Here is a 15,769-nt window from a genome sequence, read left to right as displayed (position 1 = left end):
AGTGGTGGGGACCTAGGAATACAGACAGATAGTAACCTAAACTTTAACAACCATATAGCTACGGTGGTGAGGAAATCCTTCTGTGTGGCTCAATTTATAAGTAAAGCAGCATGGCATCAAGATCAAAGGAAGTCATAGTGCCATTGTACTTAGCCCTCATCAGGCCCATAATTGAGTACAATGCTCCCTTCTGCATGTGCCTAACCAGGCACTTACACCAACTGGAGCGGCCCCAGAGGTTTCTCACTAAAAAAAAAAAAAAAAAAAATACAAAGCGCAAGACACATCTTATGCAGACAGACTTAAGGCACTATCCCTTTACTCAGTCTCATAATTGTTTATCGAGGTGACTTATGCCTGACCTACAAGGCATGCTTTGATTCAGCCCTGATGAAAACGTTACATATTCACAAGAAAAATTATATGTGGGTGTGATGATGTGAGGTATTGCCATCTGTGCCAGGAAGAATAGGGCAGTGCATGTGGAACATATGCCAGCACAGTTAGCTGAAGTTTTGTAAATAATTTTGTGCCATTTGACTTTCCACCTTGATTTGTACAGATGCTGGTGTTAAATATATTAACAGTGTTGTTATACCTGATTAAATGTATATGTTTGAACAAAGAATTCTGGAAATGAAGAGCAGAAGTTTTTGAAATTATTCTACAGCTTTCAGATACTGCAACAGATCTTAGCAAAGCTCTGAGAATGCATTGTACCAGAGTCAGGTGATCAAATGTGATGTCATTCTATAACCAGCACTGAGAAGATGGAATTCTCACATCAGTTTGTTTTGTTTTCTTTGGAACCCAATATAAAGATCTGGGTCAGTTGAGTTCAGTTTAGTTTAGAAGCTCATCACCTTGCCTTGTGGAAGTAAGCATCTCAGCATCCTATCTTACCTTGCTGTACTAAGTTATCTAAGGAACAGTTATTCTTTAGACAGTCAGGAAATGCAGTGAGATTAGTTAAGTATTGTTTTTCTGCATCTGTTTGAATGAATCGGTCCGACTGTGTTTATTTTTATTTCTCCTGTGTTTAAAACTCTGGTGTTTATTGTATTTAGATATTTAGTATTCTCATGTTTTCTAGGTTATTTATTATTAAATATTTTATTTATTTTTATTTAACATTTGTTTACCGGGAAAGTCCGACTTGGAAGGAAGCCAATTTTCAGCAGAGGCCCAGGGAGAAATGCTCCAGGCACATGTCTTTGTGACATGTGAGGGAACCGGAGCACCCAGAGAAAACCCAGATGAACATACAGAAGACATGCAGACTCCGCACAGAACACACCCCAGCTGAGAATCGAACCAGAGAACCTCTTGCTGTGAGGTGACAACGCTACTGCTACACCACTGCGCTGTCCAATATTTTATACCTTTCATTGCGGCTGGTCTTTTAGAGAATACTTTAACATCTTGAGAGTACTTGTGCTTATTTTAATGACGCCTTGGCACTCAGAAAAACCTTGTTGCTTTGGTTGCACTCTGCCATTTATACAAGTATTGATTTTAGTCAGTATAACTGAATACCCTTGTAACAGCCTTAGAGTGGCTGACTGGTGACAGTGTGGTTACCTTATAGTCTGTGCAGAAGGGGTACTGTTAGTAAATCTGTGCCAGCCTTTCCCAGGTGTGTGTGTGTGATCAAACACCCAGGTGTGGGTGCGTCAGTTACTTGGAACTGGAGCACAGTGCTCCAAAGCGAATCTTGTTTGGGATCTAGAGAGAGGAGAAAAAAAACAGTCCCAGATCGGTAACTGTGCTTGATGCAGAGAGCTGCATCTTAAAATACTGTGCAAATCCATTCCTGTTTTTAGCAACCGTCTCTTGTCAGTGTCAGTGGTGAGAATTGAGGCTCTTTGATTAATGGCCCGGGGTAGAGGGGGTTATGCATTCTGTGGACCTGAACCTTATTTTTAACTTTAACAGAACTTGCTGGAGACACATTTGTAGCCCAAAGGCTACCTCGTCTATGGAATAAACTTCCTATCTTCGTAAAACAAAACCTGTCCCTTAATCTCCTCAAAAAGAATTTGGATAAATGGATAGGGCACCGAAAATTCTCTCTCTAGGTACTGCCCATGTCCCTTATGGACAGAGGCAGTCTGTAAAATGACTCAGGGCTCCAACACCCAAAGAACCACTACCCTGATACAAACCTACACCATATGTGAGAAGATACAATATTGCCATATCCTGGGCATTACTGGCTAGGCTTGTAAAGGCTCTTGTGCCATTAGCCTAGTTATCACCCATAAACCTATTAGACCTGCCTTGGAATTATACAATTAGACAGCGATGCAAAGCAACTGCCCATTACCACACTCGTGGCTTCCTAGCATAAACGGCATGATCAAGTGGACTCTACAGCAAAAAGCCAGCAATCTAGATATGGAAACACAGACGCCTTGTAAGCAGAGATGCACTGCTAAAACAGCCATGTAACTTAGAAGACATCCGGGGGCTGTGGTGAGACCAATAGGCAGGGCCTTGAACTGAAAGTGACTGGTTCCCATACAGAAATGCAGAAATCACATCAAAATAGCCTGAGCACCACGGAAGACATACGCATCCTGGTGATCAAGCATATCCAATTGCTCGTCTGCAGACAAGGCAAAATTGATTGCATCATGACCATCCTGAACTGGGTCTTCCTTATGTAATTGTTTTGATGGCTGAAGTCCAGAATGAGCTGAAGGTCCTGTTTTTCTTCAGAAAAATCTCGAGTAGAATCCTATCCGTCTGATCTTGTGGGACCTCTTGGATGGCTCTTTTCTGAACATTTAGTGGTGGGGTGGTACATCCAAAAGCAGCTGTTTTAACAGGGAAGCTCAGAAAAAGGAACCAAATAACCTCTGGATATTATTTTTACTACCCATTTGTCCTGCATGGTAGTCATCCACCAAGAACAGTAGTGGAAGGATAATGTCCCCCTGCTGCCTCCAGAGAGGAGCAGTCAGGAATCCTTTCATGGACAGTGACTATGCCTACTGTAAAAAGAAAGTCCACAATATCCCTGGTTCTGCAGGCCTCCTTGGCCTCTGAGCCTGTCTGTTAAAGGGGCCACCCCTATCAGAAGTTAATTCAAAGGGCTGACGCTTGGCCTTTCTGAGCCAAAGATTTGAGACCCTTTTAGTTCCCATTATATGATTTTTGTAAGGTCTCAAATTTAACTCACATGGCAGAAAGAATTTTCTCACCTTGTTCTCACTTCTTTATCTTCTTCTTCAGATACGAACCAAAACAATAATGATCCTTCAGATGAAGCATTAGCAAAGGATGCTTTTCAAAGTCAAAGGCAAAACCAAGCTATATGGCCCACAGCACGTGCTGCTCCATCGTCTGCATTACATGCGAGCCTCATGAACAGGTTAGTAATATTCAACATCTTGCCCAAATCAGTTTCCAACTGCTTTCTAGAATTGGATGCAGGCGGTCTTCTAGGAGTGGTGAGTGTTTGCTGCAGTAGATCTTTCTGGAAGAGATTCATCCCAGTGTCTTAGTTCAAGGGCTAAGTGCAAAAGTCCCTAAAGCATACACCCATGTCCATAGTCCTGGATTCCTTATTGGGCAGTTGTAGAGGTGTCCTTACTCATTTCTTTCTTAGTAAACACTGCCATAATAATGGGATAAATGATAGCATCCCTAGTCCAACACAGACTGTCCTTGAAGGGTCTCAGAATTTTACTTCATTTATGGGATACAGATTCACAGGTATTGTGCTCCTGCCATAACCTCTTGATGACTTAAAAATTAGGTCTGCATGGGGGACTCCAGGACAGAGGGCACCAAACCTAAGCTCTCAAAAAGAATGTTTTCATCCTGAGAGGGTGGGTCTCTGGGCTAAGATCCCATCTACAAACTTGATTCAAAGATAGAGTGAGGAGATCCCTCTTGAACATCCAAGTTAATGTCCAAAGTGAGTGGAAACTCAATATACCTCCTTTTGCACAGCCTCTTTCATGAAACCTCAGGAGGTGGGATTTGACTGTTCAGAGGACACATCCTGCAGTTAGCAGAACTTCAGACCAGTCCCTAGGCTCTGACCCATAGATACAAAATAGTGCTTTGACAGAGGGTGAAGCCAACTCTGAGGAAATCTAAATGCCCGCTCTTTTCTGAAGCAGCAAAATATCCCCCCTATTACCTGAAAGGCCTACCCACCTAGGCCAGATCTGAGGCACCCACCATGGTCTTAGGGTCCAGCCTCCATATGGAGAAATAAATGCACCTGATGAAGGCCTCCCTGAAACTGGAAGGTGGAAGGCCTTCAGGAGGGGGACTAGCAACAAAGTCTCCAACACTGACAAGAGAGCTGTGTGACAAAACTCCAAAAATGGCACCAAAGACACAAAAATGACCCTTTCCAAAAAGCCACAGATGAAGCCAAGGCCCGGGCAGAATGAGACCAGATCTTGCCTGAAATTGTTTTGTTGTGTTAGGTAAAACAAAAGAAAATTGCATGAAAAAAAAAAATATTTGGAAACTGTGTGTTTTGTCCCTACATCTTACCCTCACAAGAAGTGAGCAACTGATCTGACGTTCTAAAACATTTTGCTCTGACAACAAAGTACCAAAGTTGTCTGCCAACATCCAAGGGATACAATATCACTTCTCCCTCATTTTGGGGTTCAGGGACGCATATAGAGAGGAGGATAGTCTGGCTTAAAATAAACTTGGACATCACTAAAAGGAAGACTAGTTCTCAAGGAACCCCATTGCCATGGAAAATGAGAATGCTGACCCACCATATGATCTTGCAATTCAGATGCTCTTCTTACAGAGGTCAGAGCAACGTGTAAAACTGTTTTTCATGTTAAGAACCCAAAGTCAACCAGATGAGCTGGTTCAAATGGACCAAGTGTTAGTTTTTCTAACACAAAATTTAAGATCCCAAGGAGCAGCCACTCGTTTTGTTGGTCTATTGTGCAAAATCCTTTCACAAACATTTTGACATGGGAATGTCTTGAAAGACAAGGATCCATGAGCTAGACATATTGAAATGGCCATTACATGAACATTGATAAATGAGGAAAACAGGCCATAGGAAAGTGACTTGCATAATATTGTAAAACCAGAGAAACACTAGCCTTGAATGGTGCTGGGCATGTTGTTGGCAGCAACTTGAAAACATTTTCCATTTGCCAATATACAATTTTAATATAAGATTTTATAGTAGCAGGATTTCTTGTCTCCATTAGTACCAGCTGCACATCCTCTGTAAAACAAGTGTCTAAACAGTATTAAGACCCTATCATCCAGCCAGTTAGTTGAAGATGTTTGGGATCAGGATGCATCACACACCCCTCTTCTTGTGCAAGTAGATCCAGTCTGTGAAGAAGTTTGTAGTAATTACCCCTGGCCAATTCCAAAAGAAGAGAGAACCACTGCTGCCTGGACCAGAAGAGAGTCACCACAAGAATCTAGAGATTCTTTCGGATTCTTAGAGACCAGTGGAAAAGCATACAGGAACATTCCTGTCAAAGGAAAAGAAAAGGCATCCGTCTTCCAGGCCTTCCTGCATGGAGTCCTGGAGCAGAAGTTTGCAAGCCTATTGGATCATCAAGGAAGCAAAAAGATCTACTTGAGGAACTGCCACAGACGGACTGAATCTTGGAAGACCCCTAATCTAGTTTCCATTTGGGAGGGTCTACCTTTGTCTAGCTCAGCTTGTCTACCACACAATTTTGCTGTAACGGAATGTAGGAAGCCTGTAGAATCAGATTGTGCTATAAAGCTATACCCCATGCTAACACACCCAGTCTGCATAGGAAGGCAAACCTGGTTCCTTCTTGCCTGTTTATGTACTAGATCACCGTGGTACTGTACGTAAGAACTTGAAGTGGTCCCGAGGACCAAAACGTGATTCACAGAGTTAAGAGCCTTGATAAAGGCAAACATCTCCTTTACATTTATGTTCTTGTGTCAGTCTGTTGTCCCAGGTACCTTACACTTTTATTCCCCTTTTTAGTGCTCCCCAAGCAAAGTCCAATGAGTCTGTCATGATGGACTGCTTTGGAGCAGTGAGGGAGGCCTGGATTCAGGAATATCAGATGTCTCCACTAAGTGATTTCTCTTCTCATAAACCCCAGAACTGGAATATGAATAAATAATGGGTGTTGGTGCTAGAATCAGACTTCAGATACTACTGTATCATGTGGAGTCCTGTCAGAGGTATCATGAGAACCACAAATGCCATGTGACCCAAAATCCAGAGGTATTCCCTCATAGTGACTGAAGTTGGAGTGGAAAACCCCTAGAACAGGTCTAAATATAGATACATTTTTCCTGTAAAAGGAAAAAACTCTTTGTAATGAGGTATCTACTAGACACCCCAAGAACACAATCCTGTGAGACGGAGTCAAAAAGACTTTTGAATGTTTTCTTAGAATCCCAGCCTGCGTAGGAAATATCTCAAAAAAAAAAAAAGTGAGAAATTCCCGACACATGGAATAAGACTCAGTAAAGATAAGAAAGTCATCTAAAAAAGGAAAAATGTGGATATCCTGTAGCTTGCAATATGCTATACCTGGAGCTAGATGCTTTGTGAATACTGCTGCAGCAATGGATAGTCCAAACAGTAAGGCAGATAATGGATGCTGTGATCCAGACACATAAAACCTTAAGTTTGGATGAGTAAGAATGTGATAAGCATCTTTTAAATCCAAGGTTATCAAAAAACTCAAATGAGGAACAGGAGGCAAGAAGGTGTGTAGTGAAAGCATTTTGAATTTGAGCACAATCACAAACTGGTTTAGGAAAGAAAGGTCGAGGAAAGTCCCCACTGGGAAAGAGGAAATGTTTTATTACCCCATGAGAAAGCACGTGCTATAGGACAGGAGGGAACATGTCTGGTAAATGTGGAAGAATTCCCTAGAAAGGAGGGATTCCTTCTCACTGCCAACTGTGCCCCTGCTAAATCAGTCAGTCTCAGAACCCATTTGTCTGGAAAAAAAAAAAATCTGCTGCCAAAGAGAGTGAAATGAAGATTCAGTTCAGACTTTCTAAAAGGGATAAGGGACTGCCCTGGGGGAGGGACAAGGTGACGCCTTACATAGTCAATCTAACTTATTTATAGTTTCATAGGAGATTACTAAGCTAATGGCTTAATGGCTTCTACAAGCCTAGCCAATATAACCAGATTTTACCCAATATATGGCCCCTAGGAGTGAGAGGATGGCAAAGATTTGTGCCTGTACATTGAGTATCTTAAAGACTGCCCCTGTCCTTAAGGGACATAAGCACTACCCCAGGTGTGAATTTGTGATTCCACATCCATTGATCCAAACTGTATTTGATGAGGGCCAGGGAAGGGCTCTGCTTAATGTGAATAGGAAGCCTGTTCCAAAGAAGGAGCAATCAGAGATGAACATGTGTCTCTCCAGCATGTTTTGTTTGAGTGTCTGGCTAAATTTAGATTCCTAGACTGAGTGAACCTTTTGCAGTTTGACTTGTGGATGTGTAGCAGCTCCATCAGGGCTGGATTTCTGCATGCCTTGTAGGCCAGGCATAGGTCACCCCTTAACAGTTGATAGAAGGCAGGCTACAAGCCCCATCCCTTTATTCTATTTGCATAGTTCTCATGTCATTTCTACAATGTATTTTATTTGTGAGGAACTTCTGAGGTTGCTCCAGCTGCTATAAGTGCCTAGTCAAGTACATGCCAAATGGCGTACTGTGCTACGATGATTTGTCTAATTAAGGCCGAGTACAGCAGGACTATAATTTCCTTGGATCTGGATGCCATACATTAACTTATAGATTGTGCCACAGAAAAGGATTTCCTCACCACTGTAGACACATAGGTGTCAAAGTTCACGCTACTATCTATCTGTGGGCTTAGATCTCTCACCTCCAAGTCTACTTTAAAGAGTGTGCTATTGATGTTATAATTTGCAGGGGTATTTGACTTCCCAAAGGGTATGATAATGCATTTTTTGCATTTAGTTTTTAGACCATGGTTCTGGCACCAATCATTGTCCGATCTAGACCCTCCTCAATGATATCTGCATTGTTGGGGGATTCAGTGGATTGCCCTCAGCTTGCAATCGTCAGCAAACTTTCCCATCCAGAGGTCTTCCACATTTGCCTTGACTTCAGAGACATATACTCCTAGCAGGAGTGGTCCCAAAACTGAGCCCTGTAGCATACCACTAGTAAATGGTCTCTTGCTGGTGGATCTGGATTCACCCACTTAACCATGTGTCCTGTCCATAAGCCAATTGGCTATCCATCTGGTGATACAGGGATTTATTCCCAGTTTTGTACATTTATCTATAATACCAGAGTAGGGAAATTGTGTCAAATGCCTTGGCCAGGCCTGTTTTACTCATCCATTTATCCATGGCCGTAGTGACTTTCTCAAAGAAATTCATCAGATTCGGTAGGCATGACCTGCCCTTGACAAAGCCAATTTGGGTCAGGTCCACTGTTTGGAGGTTTCCTAGGTCATTGTTTACCAGGTCCATGATTATTCTTTCCATGACCTTACATATAAGACTAGTCCAAACTTACAGATTTATAATTTCCTGGGTCAGTATTGTCCACCTTTATGCAGAGGGTGGACTGTTGCTGTCCTCTACTCTATCGGGACAAAGCCAGTCCAGAGGCTGTGGTTAAATAGAGATCCTAACGGCCTGATAAGTCCTGATTTAAGCTGTTTAAGAGGCAACCAGGTAGATTGTCAGGCCCCATTGTGTTTTTAGCTTTAGAGAGAGTGCAGTGGCAACCAGTTCTTTGCTGGTGAAGTGGTGGAGGATACTTCATGGGGGAGAACTGGGGGAAATGTTTGTTCTGGAGTGGGGTTCCTGCTTTCTTTTTGGAACCTCCCTATCTTCTTTTTAAAGATGGTCTACCAGCATTTTGTCTTGACCATTTTGCTTCGTGGGGAAGAACTGGGGGAGATGTTTGTTACCATCCTTGTCAGAAGGAGAAGGATTAGAATTAACAAAATGCTTGGTAGCAGCTGGAGTGGCTAAAGCTATAGCTGCTGGGTGAAGTCAGGGATGACTGTATAGGAATTTAAAGATCAAGGAGCAGGCTGGCTAGAACGGAAACTACAGGCTGTGGCAAACACATCCTCCAATGGTAGCAGCACTGAGGGAATAGACTGACTCTTGGGAATTCCAGTGGTAACATTTTATAGCATTTTCTGAGGGACTGCAAAACCTCAGTGTTCTCCCACTCAAAACACTTGCACATTGTGGAAATGGTCTCAGAGAAACAGAATACTTGGCAGGAAGATTCTGAATAAGAATCCAAGGAGGGAAAAAAAAACTGTATCCATCCATCTTCCTCTCCAAATTCAGTTTCTTGAATCTCTTCAGGAAAAGAGGAACCCCACTTACCAGAAACCATCCAACAAGAAGGGTCAATAGCCTGTACAAGACCCAAAGCCAAGCTTGGTAAACTAATCCCATCCAGTGTAACTGGAGCAAGAGAAGATATACATTTAGCTTTCCATTTCTTTTTGACAGGAACAATTAGGGCAAACAGGGTTTTTAATGGCAACAGCAGCTTCTCTCAGGGATTGGCATAACATTCTGGTTGAGAAGGAGCACATTCCCTGCACCTTCTCCCAACAATGACAAAAGTAGTTATCCGTTGCCCACTAAGGGGACCCCAACAGCTGCAGTGGATGTGGCTAAGCCCCAATGCACAGTGGCCGTATTGGAAACACCAGAAGGATCCAGGGAAAAAAAAAAAAAAGAAGAGTGGTCTGTGGAATCAGCTTTGGCCACAGCATTTACCTGTGGCTGAGCCAAATTGCTAGCCTGCTGTTTTGGCAAAGACTATTTAGTTAACTTTTTCATTTTGTGGCTAGGAGGAGGACTGACCATAGAATCAGTAGTTTGTTCCATGTTCAAGCCAAAACAGGTGCCTCTTTCCATGGGAAAAAAACAGCACAAGCCAGTTAGTAGTACAGGGTCACTTTTCCCAATAAAAACACAATAAAAAGGACACTCGCGGTAGGCCTTACGGTGGTTTCAGCTGAAACCGCGGGCCGCGAGTGTCGGTCCTTGTCCTTCCGTTTTTTCACTAAATGGGAAGTCGGAGTCTCCGACGGCATCTTATATGCAAAATTAGCCCCAAAGAATTCTTCTGCAAACTCCGACCGACGTCTAAGAGTTCGTCGGTTGAAGGAAGCACAGGCTGAACAGGCCGAGACGTCGTGGTCTGGGCCTAAGCAAGGAAGGCAGTAAGAGTGGAAATACTTATGAGGTATTTGTTTCCCACAAGTTAAACAATTATTTACTTTATCTGACATCGGCTGAGGCAGGAAAGAGTCCCCAATGGGGTACTTAGCTTTTACGAAGTCTTCGGTAGCTGAATTTCTTCTTATCACAGGATCTGACCGGCACTTGCGAATTGCTTCTGCTTCAGGCACCGTGCGGCAAGAAAGACTGAGGAAAATGGCGTCGGCTGATGCTTTTATACCCCAGACGCTCTGACGTCGTGGAAAGTGCGACATCAGCCGAGGCCAGACCCAGACTTTGGAATCCGGCCGACCGAAGTGCTGCCTGAGGCAGGACAACCCATATGTTATGACTGCAGATGCATCCTTGAAGGACATCAGCACAAGCCAGTTAGTAGTACAGGGTCACTTTTCCCAATCAAAACACAGTAAAAAGGTACTCTCCAGTATACTTTACCAGCCCCAAAAAGTAATTGAAATACAGTTTTTCAAAAGAAAAAAAATGGTTTTAGAATGTTTAAATCAACTTTTAAACACAAAAGTGCATTCCCATTTAAAAGTCGCCCAACAGTCAATACACACATTCCTAGCATTAAAAGTAATTTACTTCCCTGTGAGGTGAAATAAAACATTAAAAATAATATCTGGAAGGTCATTCCCCAAAAGGAACTTAGCTGCCCAGCAATGGAACAGCACAAGCCAGCCAGTGACCCTGCAAAGCCCACAGAAGTGCTCTCTTTTTGGCAGCAGTAAGCTCCCAAGGGCTTAGCACCCAAACCTGTCTTTTTAGTCAACTCAGCTGAAGTTGACTAATGTTCTGGGCTCATGGGAGGTGTCCTGAAGCTTTAGAAGCTGTCCACCTGTTATAAACTTTGCAGGATATAACCCATATAACTAAGGCTACTGCAGCTGTAATCTATAACATGGGCATCAGTCCTTTTCCTGGGAATTAAGTTCCTAAAAGTAGCTTTGCAAAGAGCAACATCTTCTCCCTCCTTTGATGCCAACAGGAGTGGTTCTCTCTTGCCCAAATAGTTCAGCCAAACAGCTGCAGAGGACATGCCTGTCTCTCAGTCCTTGGCAGCTTTCAGAGGGGCAGCACCAGAGGGACCAAGAAAAAATTATGACAGATTGGAGGAATCCAATATGGCCACAGCAGAGCCACCCACCAGTGGCAGAGAAAGAGAAAGCCAGAATGAAGAGCAAAGCCTCTTATACAATTTTCCTCTTCTTGCAGATCATGGCTGGAAGGTCTAAGGAGCCAGGACCCAGGTCCATCTCTATAGTCACCAACTGGGCAGTATCTGCTCAGCTTTTTAGAAGCATTAGCAAATCATCAACCTCGAAGCTACAGCACACAGTGCTCTCACATCACCAAAACTTCTGAGACTTTGGCACCCTAACCACTGACTTCATAACTCTCTCTCCTTGTGCTCTTCAGTGGTTTGGGCATGTGGAAGGTGCCCCTAAAGCTTTGAAAGCTGTCTGATCATCTGATCTATGGCAGGATACATCCCATACAGTTTAAGTAACTGCAGCTGTGATCAAATGATGAACATTAGAGAGTTTGGTCACACCATAAAATTCATGACTGCTACCTAGAGTATGGTCTCCTGCAGATGGTTAACTGGTTATTCTAAATGGTCCATATACAATGCGTTTATCTTGGCTTCCTGGCCAGTGTCATGGGTAAAGACAGAGGACAGACCAGGTCACTTTACAAATGATGTCCCTGAATCATATGCAAAAGATATGTACTCTAAAAAAGGAGAATAATAAGAATGTATGCTGTTTAACTACCATTACCCCCATTGTAACAAAGTGAACAGTTCCTACAAAAATATCCACTAAATGCTTGGGGGGGGGGGGGATATGCTGAAGTCAACATCAGTGCTTAAAATAAAATGTGTGCAAGTTTATAGCCATAATTCAGTCTTACATATGTTGAGTTTTGCAGATCTAAGTTACAAATTTACTGGTATTAAAACACATTGTGTACAGTACCGTACATTAAATGGCTAACAAAAGAAAGCCATCTTACTTGCAGAAGAAGTTTATCTTGCATCCACATACAATAGAAAAGTCCTTTCCAAAGCTTTAACAGCTCATCATGTGTGAATCCACCTGCCAGCAAGAAAAACACAGTTAAAAGAAATTAATATTTTGTTACAAGCAACGTTTAATAATTTAATTTATACATTACTGCACTATTCTGTTTCCATGTCATTGCTATGTACTCTTTTGTATAGTCCTGGTTAATCTGCAATTATCTCTCAGGAATTTCCTTGAAAATAAAGACCTAGATGGATGTTCTCATGAAAGAAAAGGTAATAACCAAGTTAGCTAGTAAAAAAATAATTAAAATAACAAAACACAATAAACAAAAAAGGGAAGTCTGGCTGAAAAGTTCAGCAGTTGGCAGTTAAAAGAAAGACAAATGCCTCAGTCTCAAACAAACCACACTCCAAAAGTAAAACATTCACTCCTGCCGGCCCTCTTTATCTTATTTCATTTTGTCATGAACAGATTTATCAGCTAACAAACCGTACATGAACTACTGCCAAAATACTACTGTAGTATTACATAAAACGTCAATAAAAACTACTCTGATTTGTTGTGAATGCAGCTGGTGTACAAGCATGTACTATGGCACCTCATTATTAAAAATAAAAGTATAATTATGTCAAGAACTTCCCACATTTCCACGAGATACTTCTAACTTGCTTTTCTTTCCAGTTTTTAAAAGGCCTTCTTGTAAAATGGTAAACACCTGACTCAATCTGTTACTGCAGTCAGACGGTGCAGGACCATTATAAAAATACCACATTACGCAACTGTTACTTCTTATATCGAAAGACTCCAATTACAGTAACATTTTACTGCAACAAATTTCACACAAAACTGTTAAATGTGCACAAGTTACTTAAGGCAGGGTGTAAAGTTTTAACGTCCACTTGAAATCCAACCACAGAGACTGTAAGAGCACCATTATCACAATAGAATCCATGTAGGTGGGAGTTAAAAGGATGTCAAATCTCTCTCAACAAATATATGTTGTCAAGAAAGTTTAGCCAATACTTTAAACAAAATGTGCAACATTTCTTCCAGCCACAACAATATTAGAACGAGTCTTAATTTACTTATCTGCAATAGTAATAAAACAGTAAAACCAGCAAGCCATCTGAACATAACTTGTTCAGAAACAGAGTAATAGTCTTCTCTGTCCTTCCAGCAGGAAAAAAGGTCTGATCAGACTTCTGAATTTTTTGGAAGTCTCTGCTTCAATCTACAAAACAGAGGAGCTGTCTCCGGTGAATCCATTCTTCCTTAATGGGGAGAGAACCATGAGTAGTAAAGATCAATTTAGAGGCAATGGAATGGTGCAGTGGTTAGAGTTGTTGCCTCACAGCAAGAGGTTCTCCAATCCAATTCTCACATTCTGTGCAGAAAGTCTGCATGTCCTCCCTGCAGTTGCGTGGTTTCCTTTGGGTGCTCTGGTTTCCCCACACATTCCAAAGACATGCAGTAGGTGTACTGGACACACTAAATTGTCTGTAGGTGCAAGTGCGTGTGAGTGAGTGGTACAAATGAACTACTACAGCAGTGCCAGCCACCCAACGGTGTAATCTTTGGCTCAAAATGATTGACATTGTTGAAGGGACACCCCCTCTCCATGTGGGAAATGGGAAAAAAAGGGTTGAGGATGGATGGGTGGAACAACAGAGATTACTTTGATACAATATGATGGATTAACAATTGAGAAAAAAAAATGTGAAAGGCAATTCCACCTCACAGCATGAAGCTAAGAAACCCTTCTATATGAATTAACTACAATGGTGTGCATTTTTAACAATACAGAAACTAAGCAAGAGATACAGAGTCGCTGTCCACAGTGACAAGGATGGGGGGGGGGGGGGAGCACAGATCACAGGAGTTGATCAAATCTGAAGACACAAGCAGTAAATATAATGGTGTACATCCCATACATGCGGAAGGTATTGCATAGACATGTTTTACAGGAATTTAAATTAATAAGAATTACAGGACAAACTCAGCATAACAAACCTTTTCAATGGATGAGCAACACTCCAACATAAACATCCACTCCAAAAGCCATCGTCCGATCAACTTGTTGAAAAGTCCTTTAAGACTCTTGCAGTACACACACTGCTGCAATTTCACTAAAAAAAAAATCGATGGAACTACAGGCTTGTTAAGCACTAGTCTTGCACAGTAACAATGCTCAGCAGCCACTAAAAAAAGAATATCAGAAAATTATAAATCTGTTCACCACTTCATTCTGACTTTTTCTTGTGATTTGGTCTAAGTGTAAATGAAGTGTTTACCGGCTTCCCGATGCTCTTCTTTGGTGGATGCTTTCTGTGTGACAGTGGTTAGTGTTTTTATGACTTCTCAAAGCAATAAAGCACTACTACATTTTTTCTTTCTATAATTTGAAAAACAAGGGAGCAGGTAAAGACTCATACAAAAAATTATGATCAGGTCTTTCACTCTTAAGCCAGCATGTCATATGTTTTTCACAGAGATATCAAAATTCGCCTCTCGAGCTTTGCTCGAGGGCAATTTCTTGATATCCATGTCTTCATGTCTTGAAAACAACATCCTGGTTACCACCACAGACATGATCGTAATTCAGATTCTCAGGCAGTAGCAGATCCATTTAAGGGAGATAATATGGACCAGTCATGCAATTCATTTACTACACAAATCTGAAAATCTTAACCTCCTGGAATTTCCTTCAAATGCAACAACCGATAGCTACCTCAGGCTTGCACCCTGAACCTATCACTAACTACAGAAGCATTCCCATGGGGAGTATAGGCTCCCAAATTCATAGCAAGTCTCCCCAGATTCTGCACCTGCAGACAAGTGCTTGGCTAATGGCTCTCATCTTACATAGGTTCATAGGTAGATACTAGGGTATCGGCCCTGGGGCCTATACAAGCCCAGCCAAAAAGGTACCCTGGCTTTTGCCACCCAAGAAAATTATTTTCCTGTGCAACTGTCAAGCAGAGCCACAGAGGTGATCCCCGGGGTGAATTTCCTATTTCCTATCCAATCATCAAGATTTTTCTTGAAGAGTGCTAAAGAGGAGCTTTGTTTGATATAGATAGGTAGTTTATTCCAGAGTATGGGAAGTCTCTGGGACAGGAATCTATCCCACTGGCATGTTCTGTTTATTGTGGTGACAAGGTTTAGGTCCCTAGAGCGTGTAGCTCAGAGGGATTGGGGCTTCTTTAAGTGGAGCATGTCCAACAGCTCTGGGTTTGACATAGCTTTGTATGTTACGCAGAGATCACCTATGAGTAGGCGATATGCGACAAAGTAAAGCTGGAGTTTTTTTAGATGGTCAGCGTAGGGCATCTGTTTGAGGCCGGTAATCCTCTTCATGAGGTATTTCTGAGGCCTTTCCAGTTGTTGTAGATGTCTTGTGAGGTACATACCAAAAGGGGCGTTGTACTCTATAATGGGTCTAATGAGTGATGAATAGAGGGGAACAATGACCTCTTTTTTTCTGGATGAGAAACCTTTTGTGATGAGGTGTGC

At 42.0% G+C, this 15,769-nt stretch overlaps 1 protein-coding gene across 1 annotated transcript in view; it reads right to left on the bottom strand.

The window, feature by feature from the left end:
* The window catches only part of RRP1B (ribosomal RNA processing 1B), a 1,940,580-nt gene that overhangs the window by 1,803,985 nt on the left and 120,826 nt on the right, over window positions 1–15,769 (bottom strand). The window contains exon 2 of the mRNA XM_044071827.1: window positions 12,243–12,325. Coding sequence (XP_043927762.1) covers window positions 12,243–12,325 — 83 coding nt within the window. The remainder of the gene's footprint in view (window positions 1–12,242; window positions 12,326–15,769) is intronic.

This window comes from Protopterus annectens, chromosome 5.part0 (assembly GCF_019279795.1).
Source record: "Protopterus annectens isolate FY-2018-M chromosome 5.part0, PAN1.0, whole genome shotgun sequence".
Taxonomy (NCBI): Eukaryota; Metazoa; Chordata; order Ceratodontiformes; family Protopteridae; genus Protopterus; species Protopterus annectens.
This window is presented reverse-complemented; position numbering and strand designations above follow the sequence as displayed.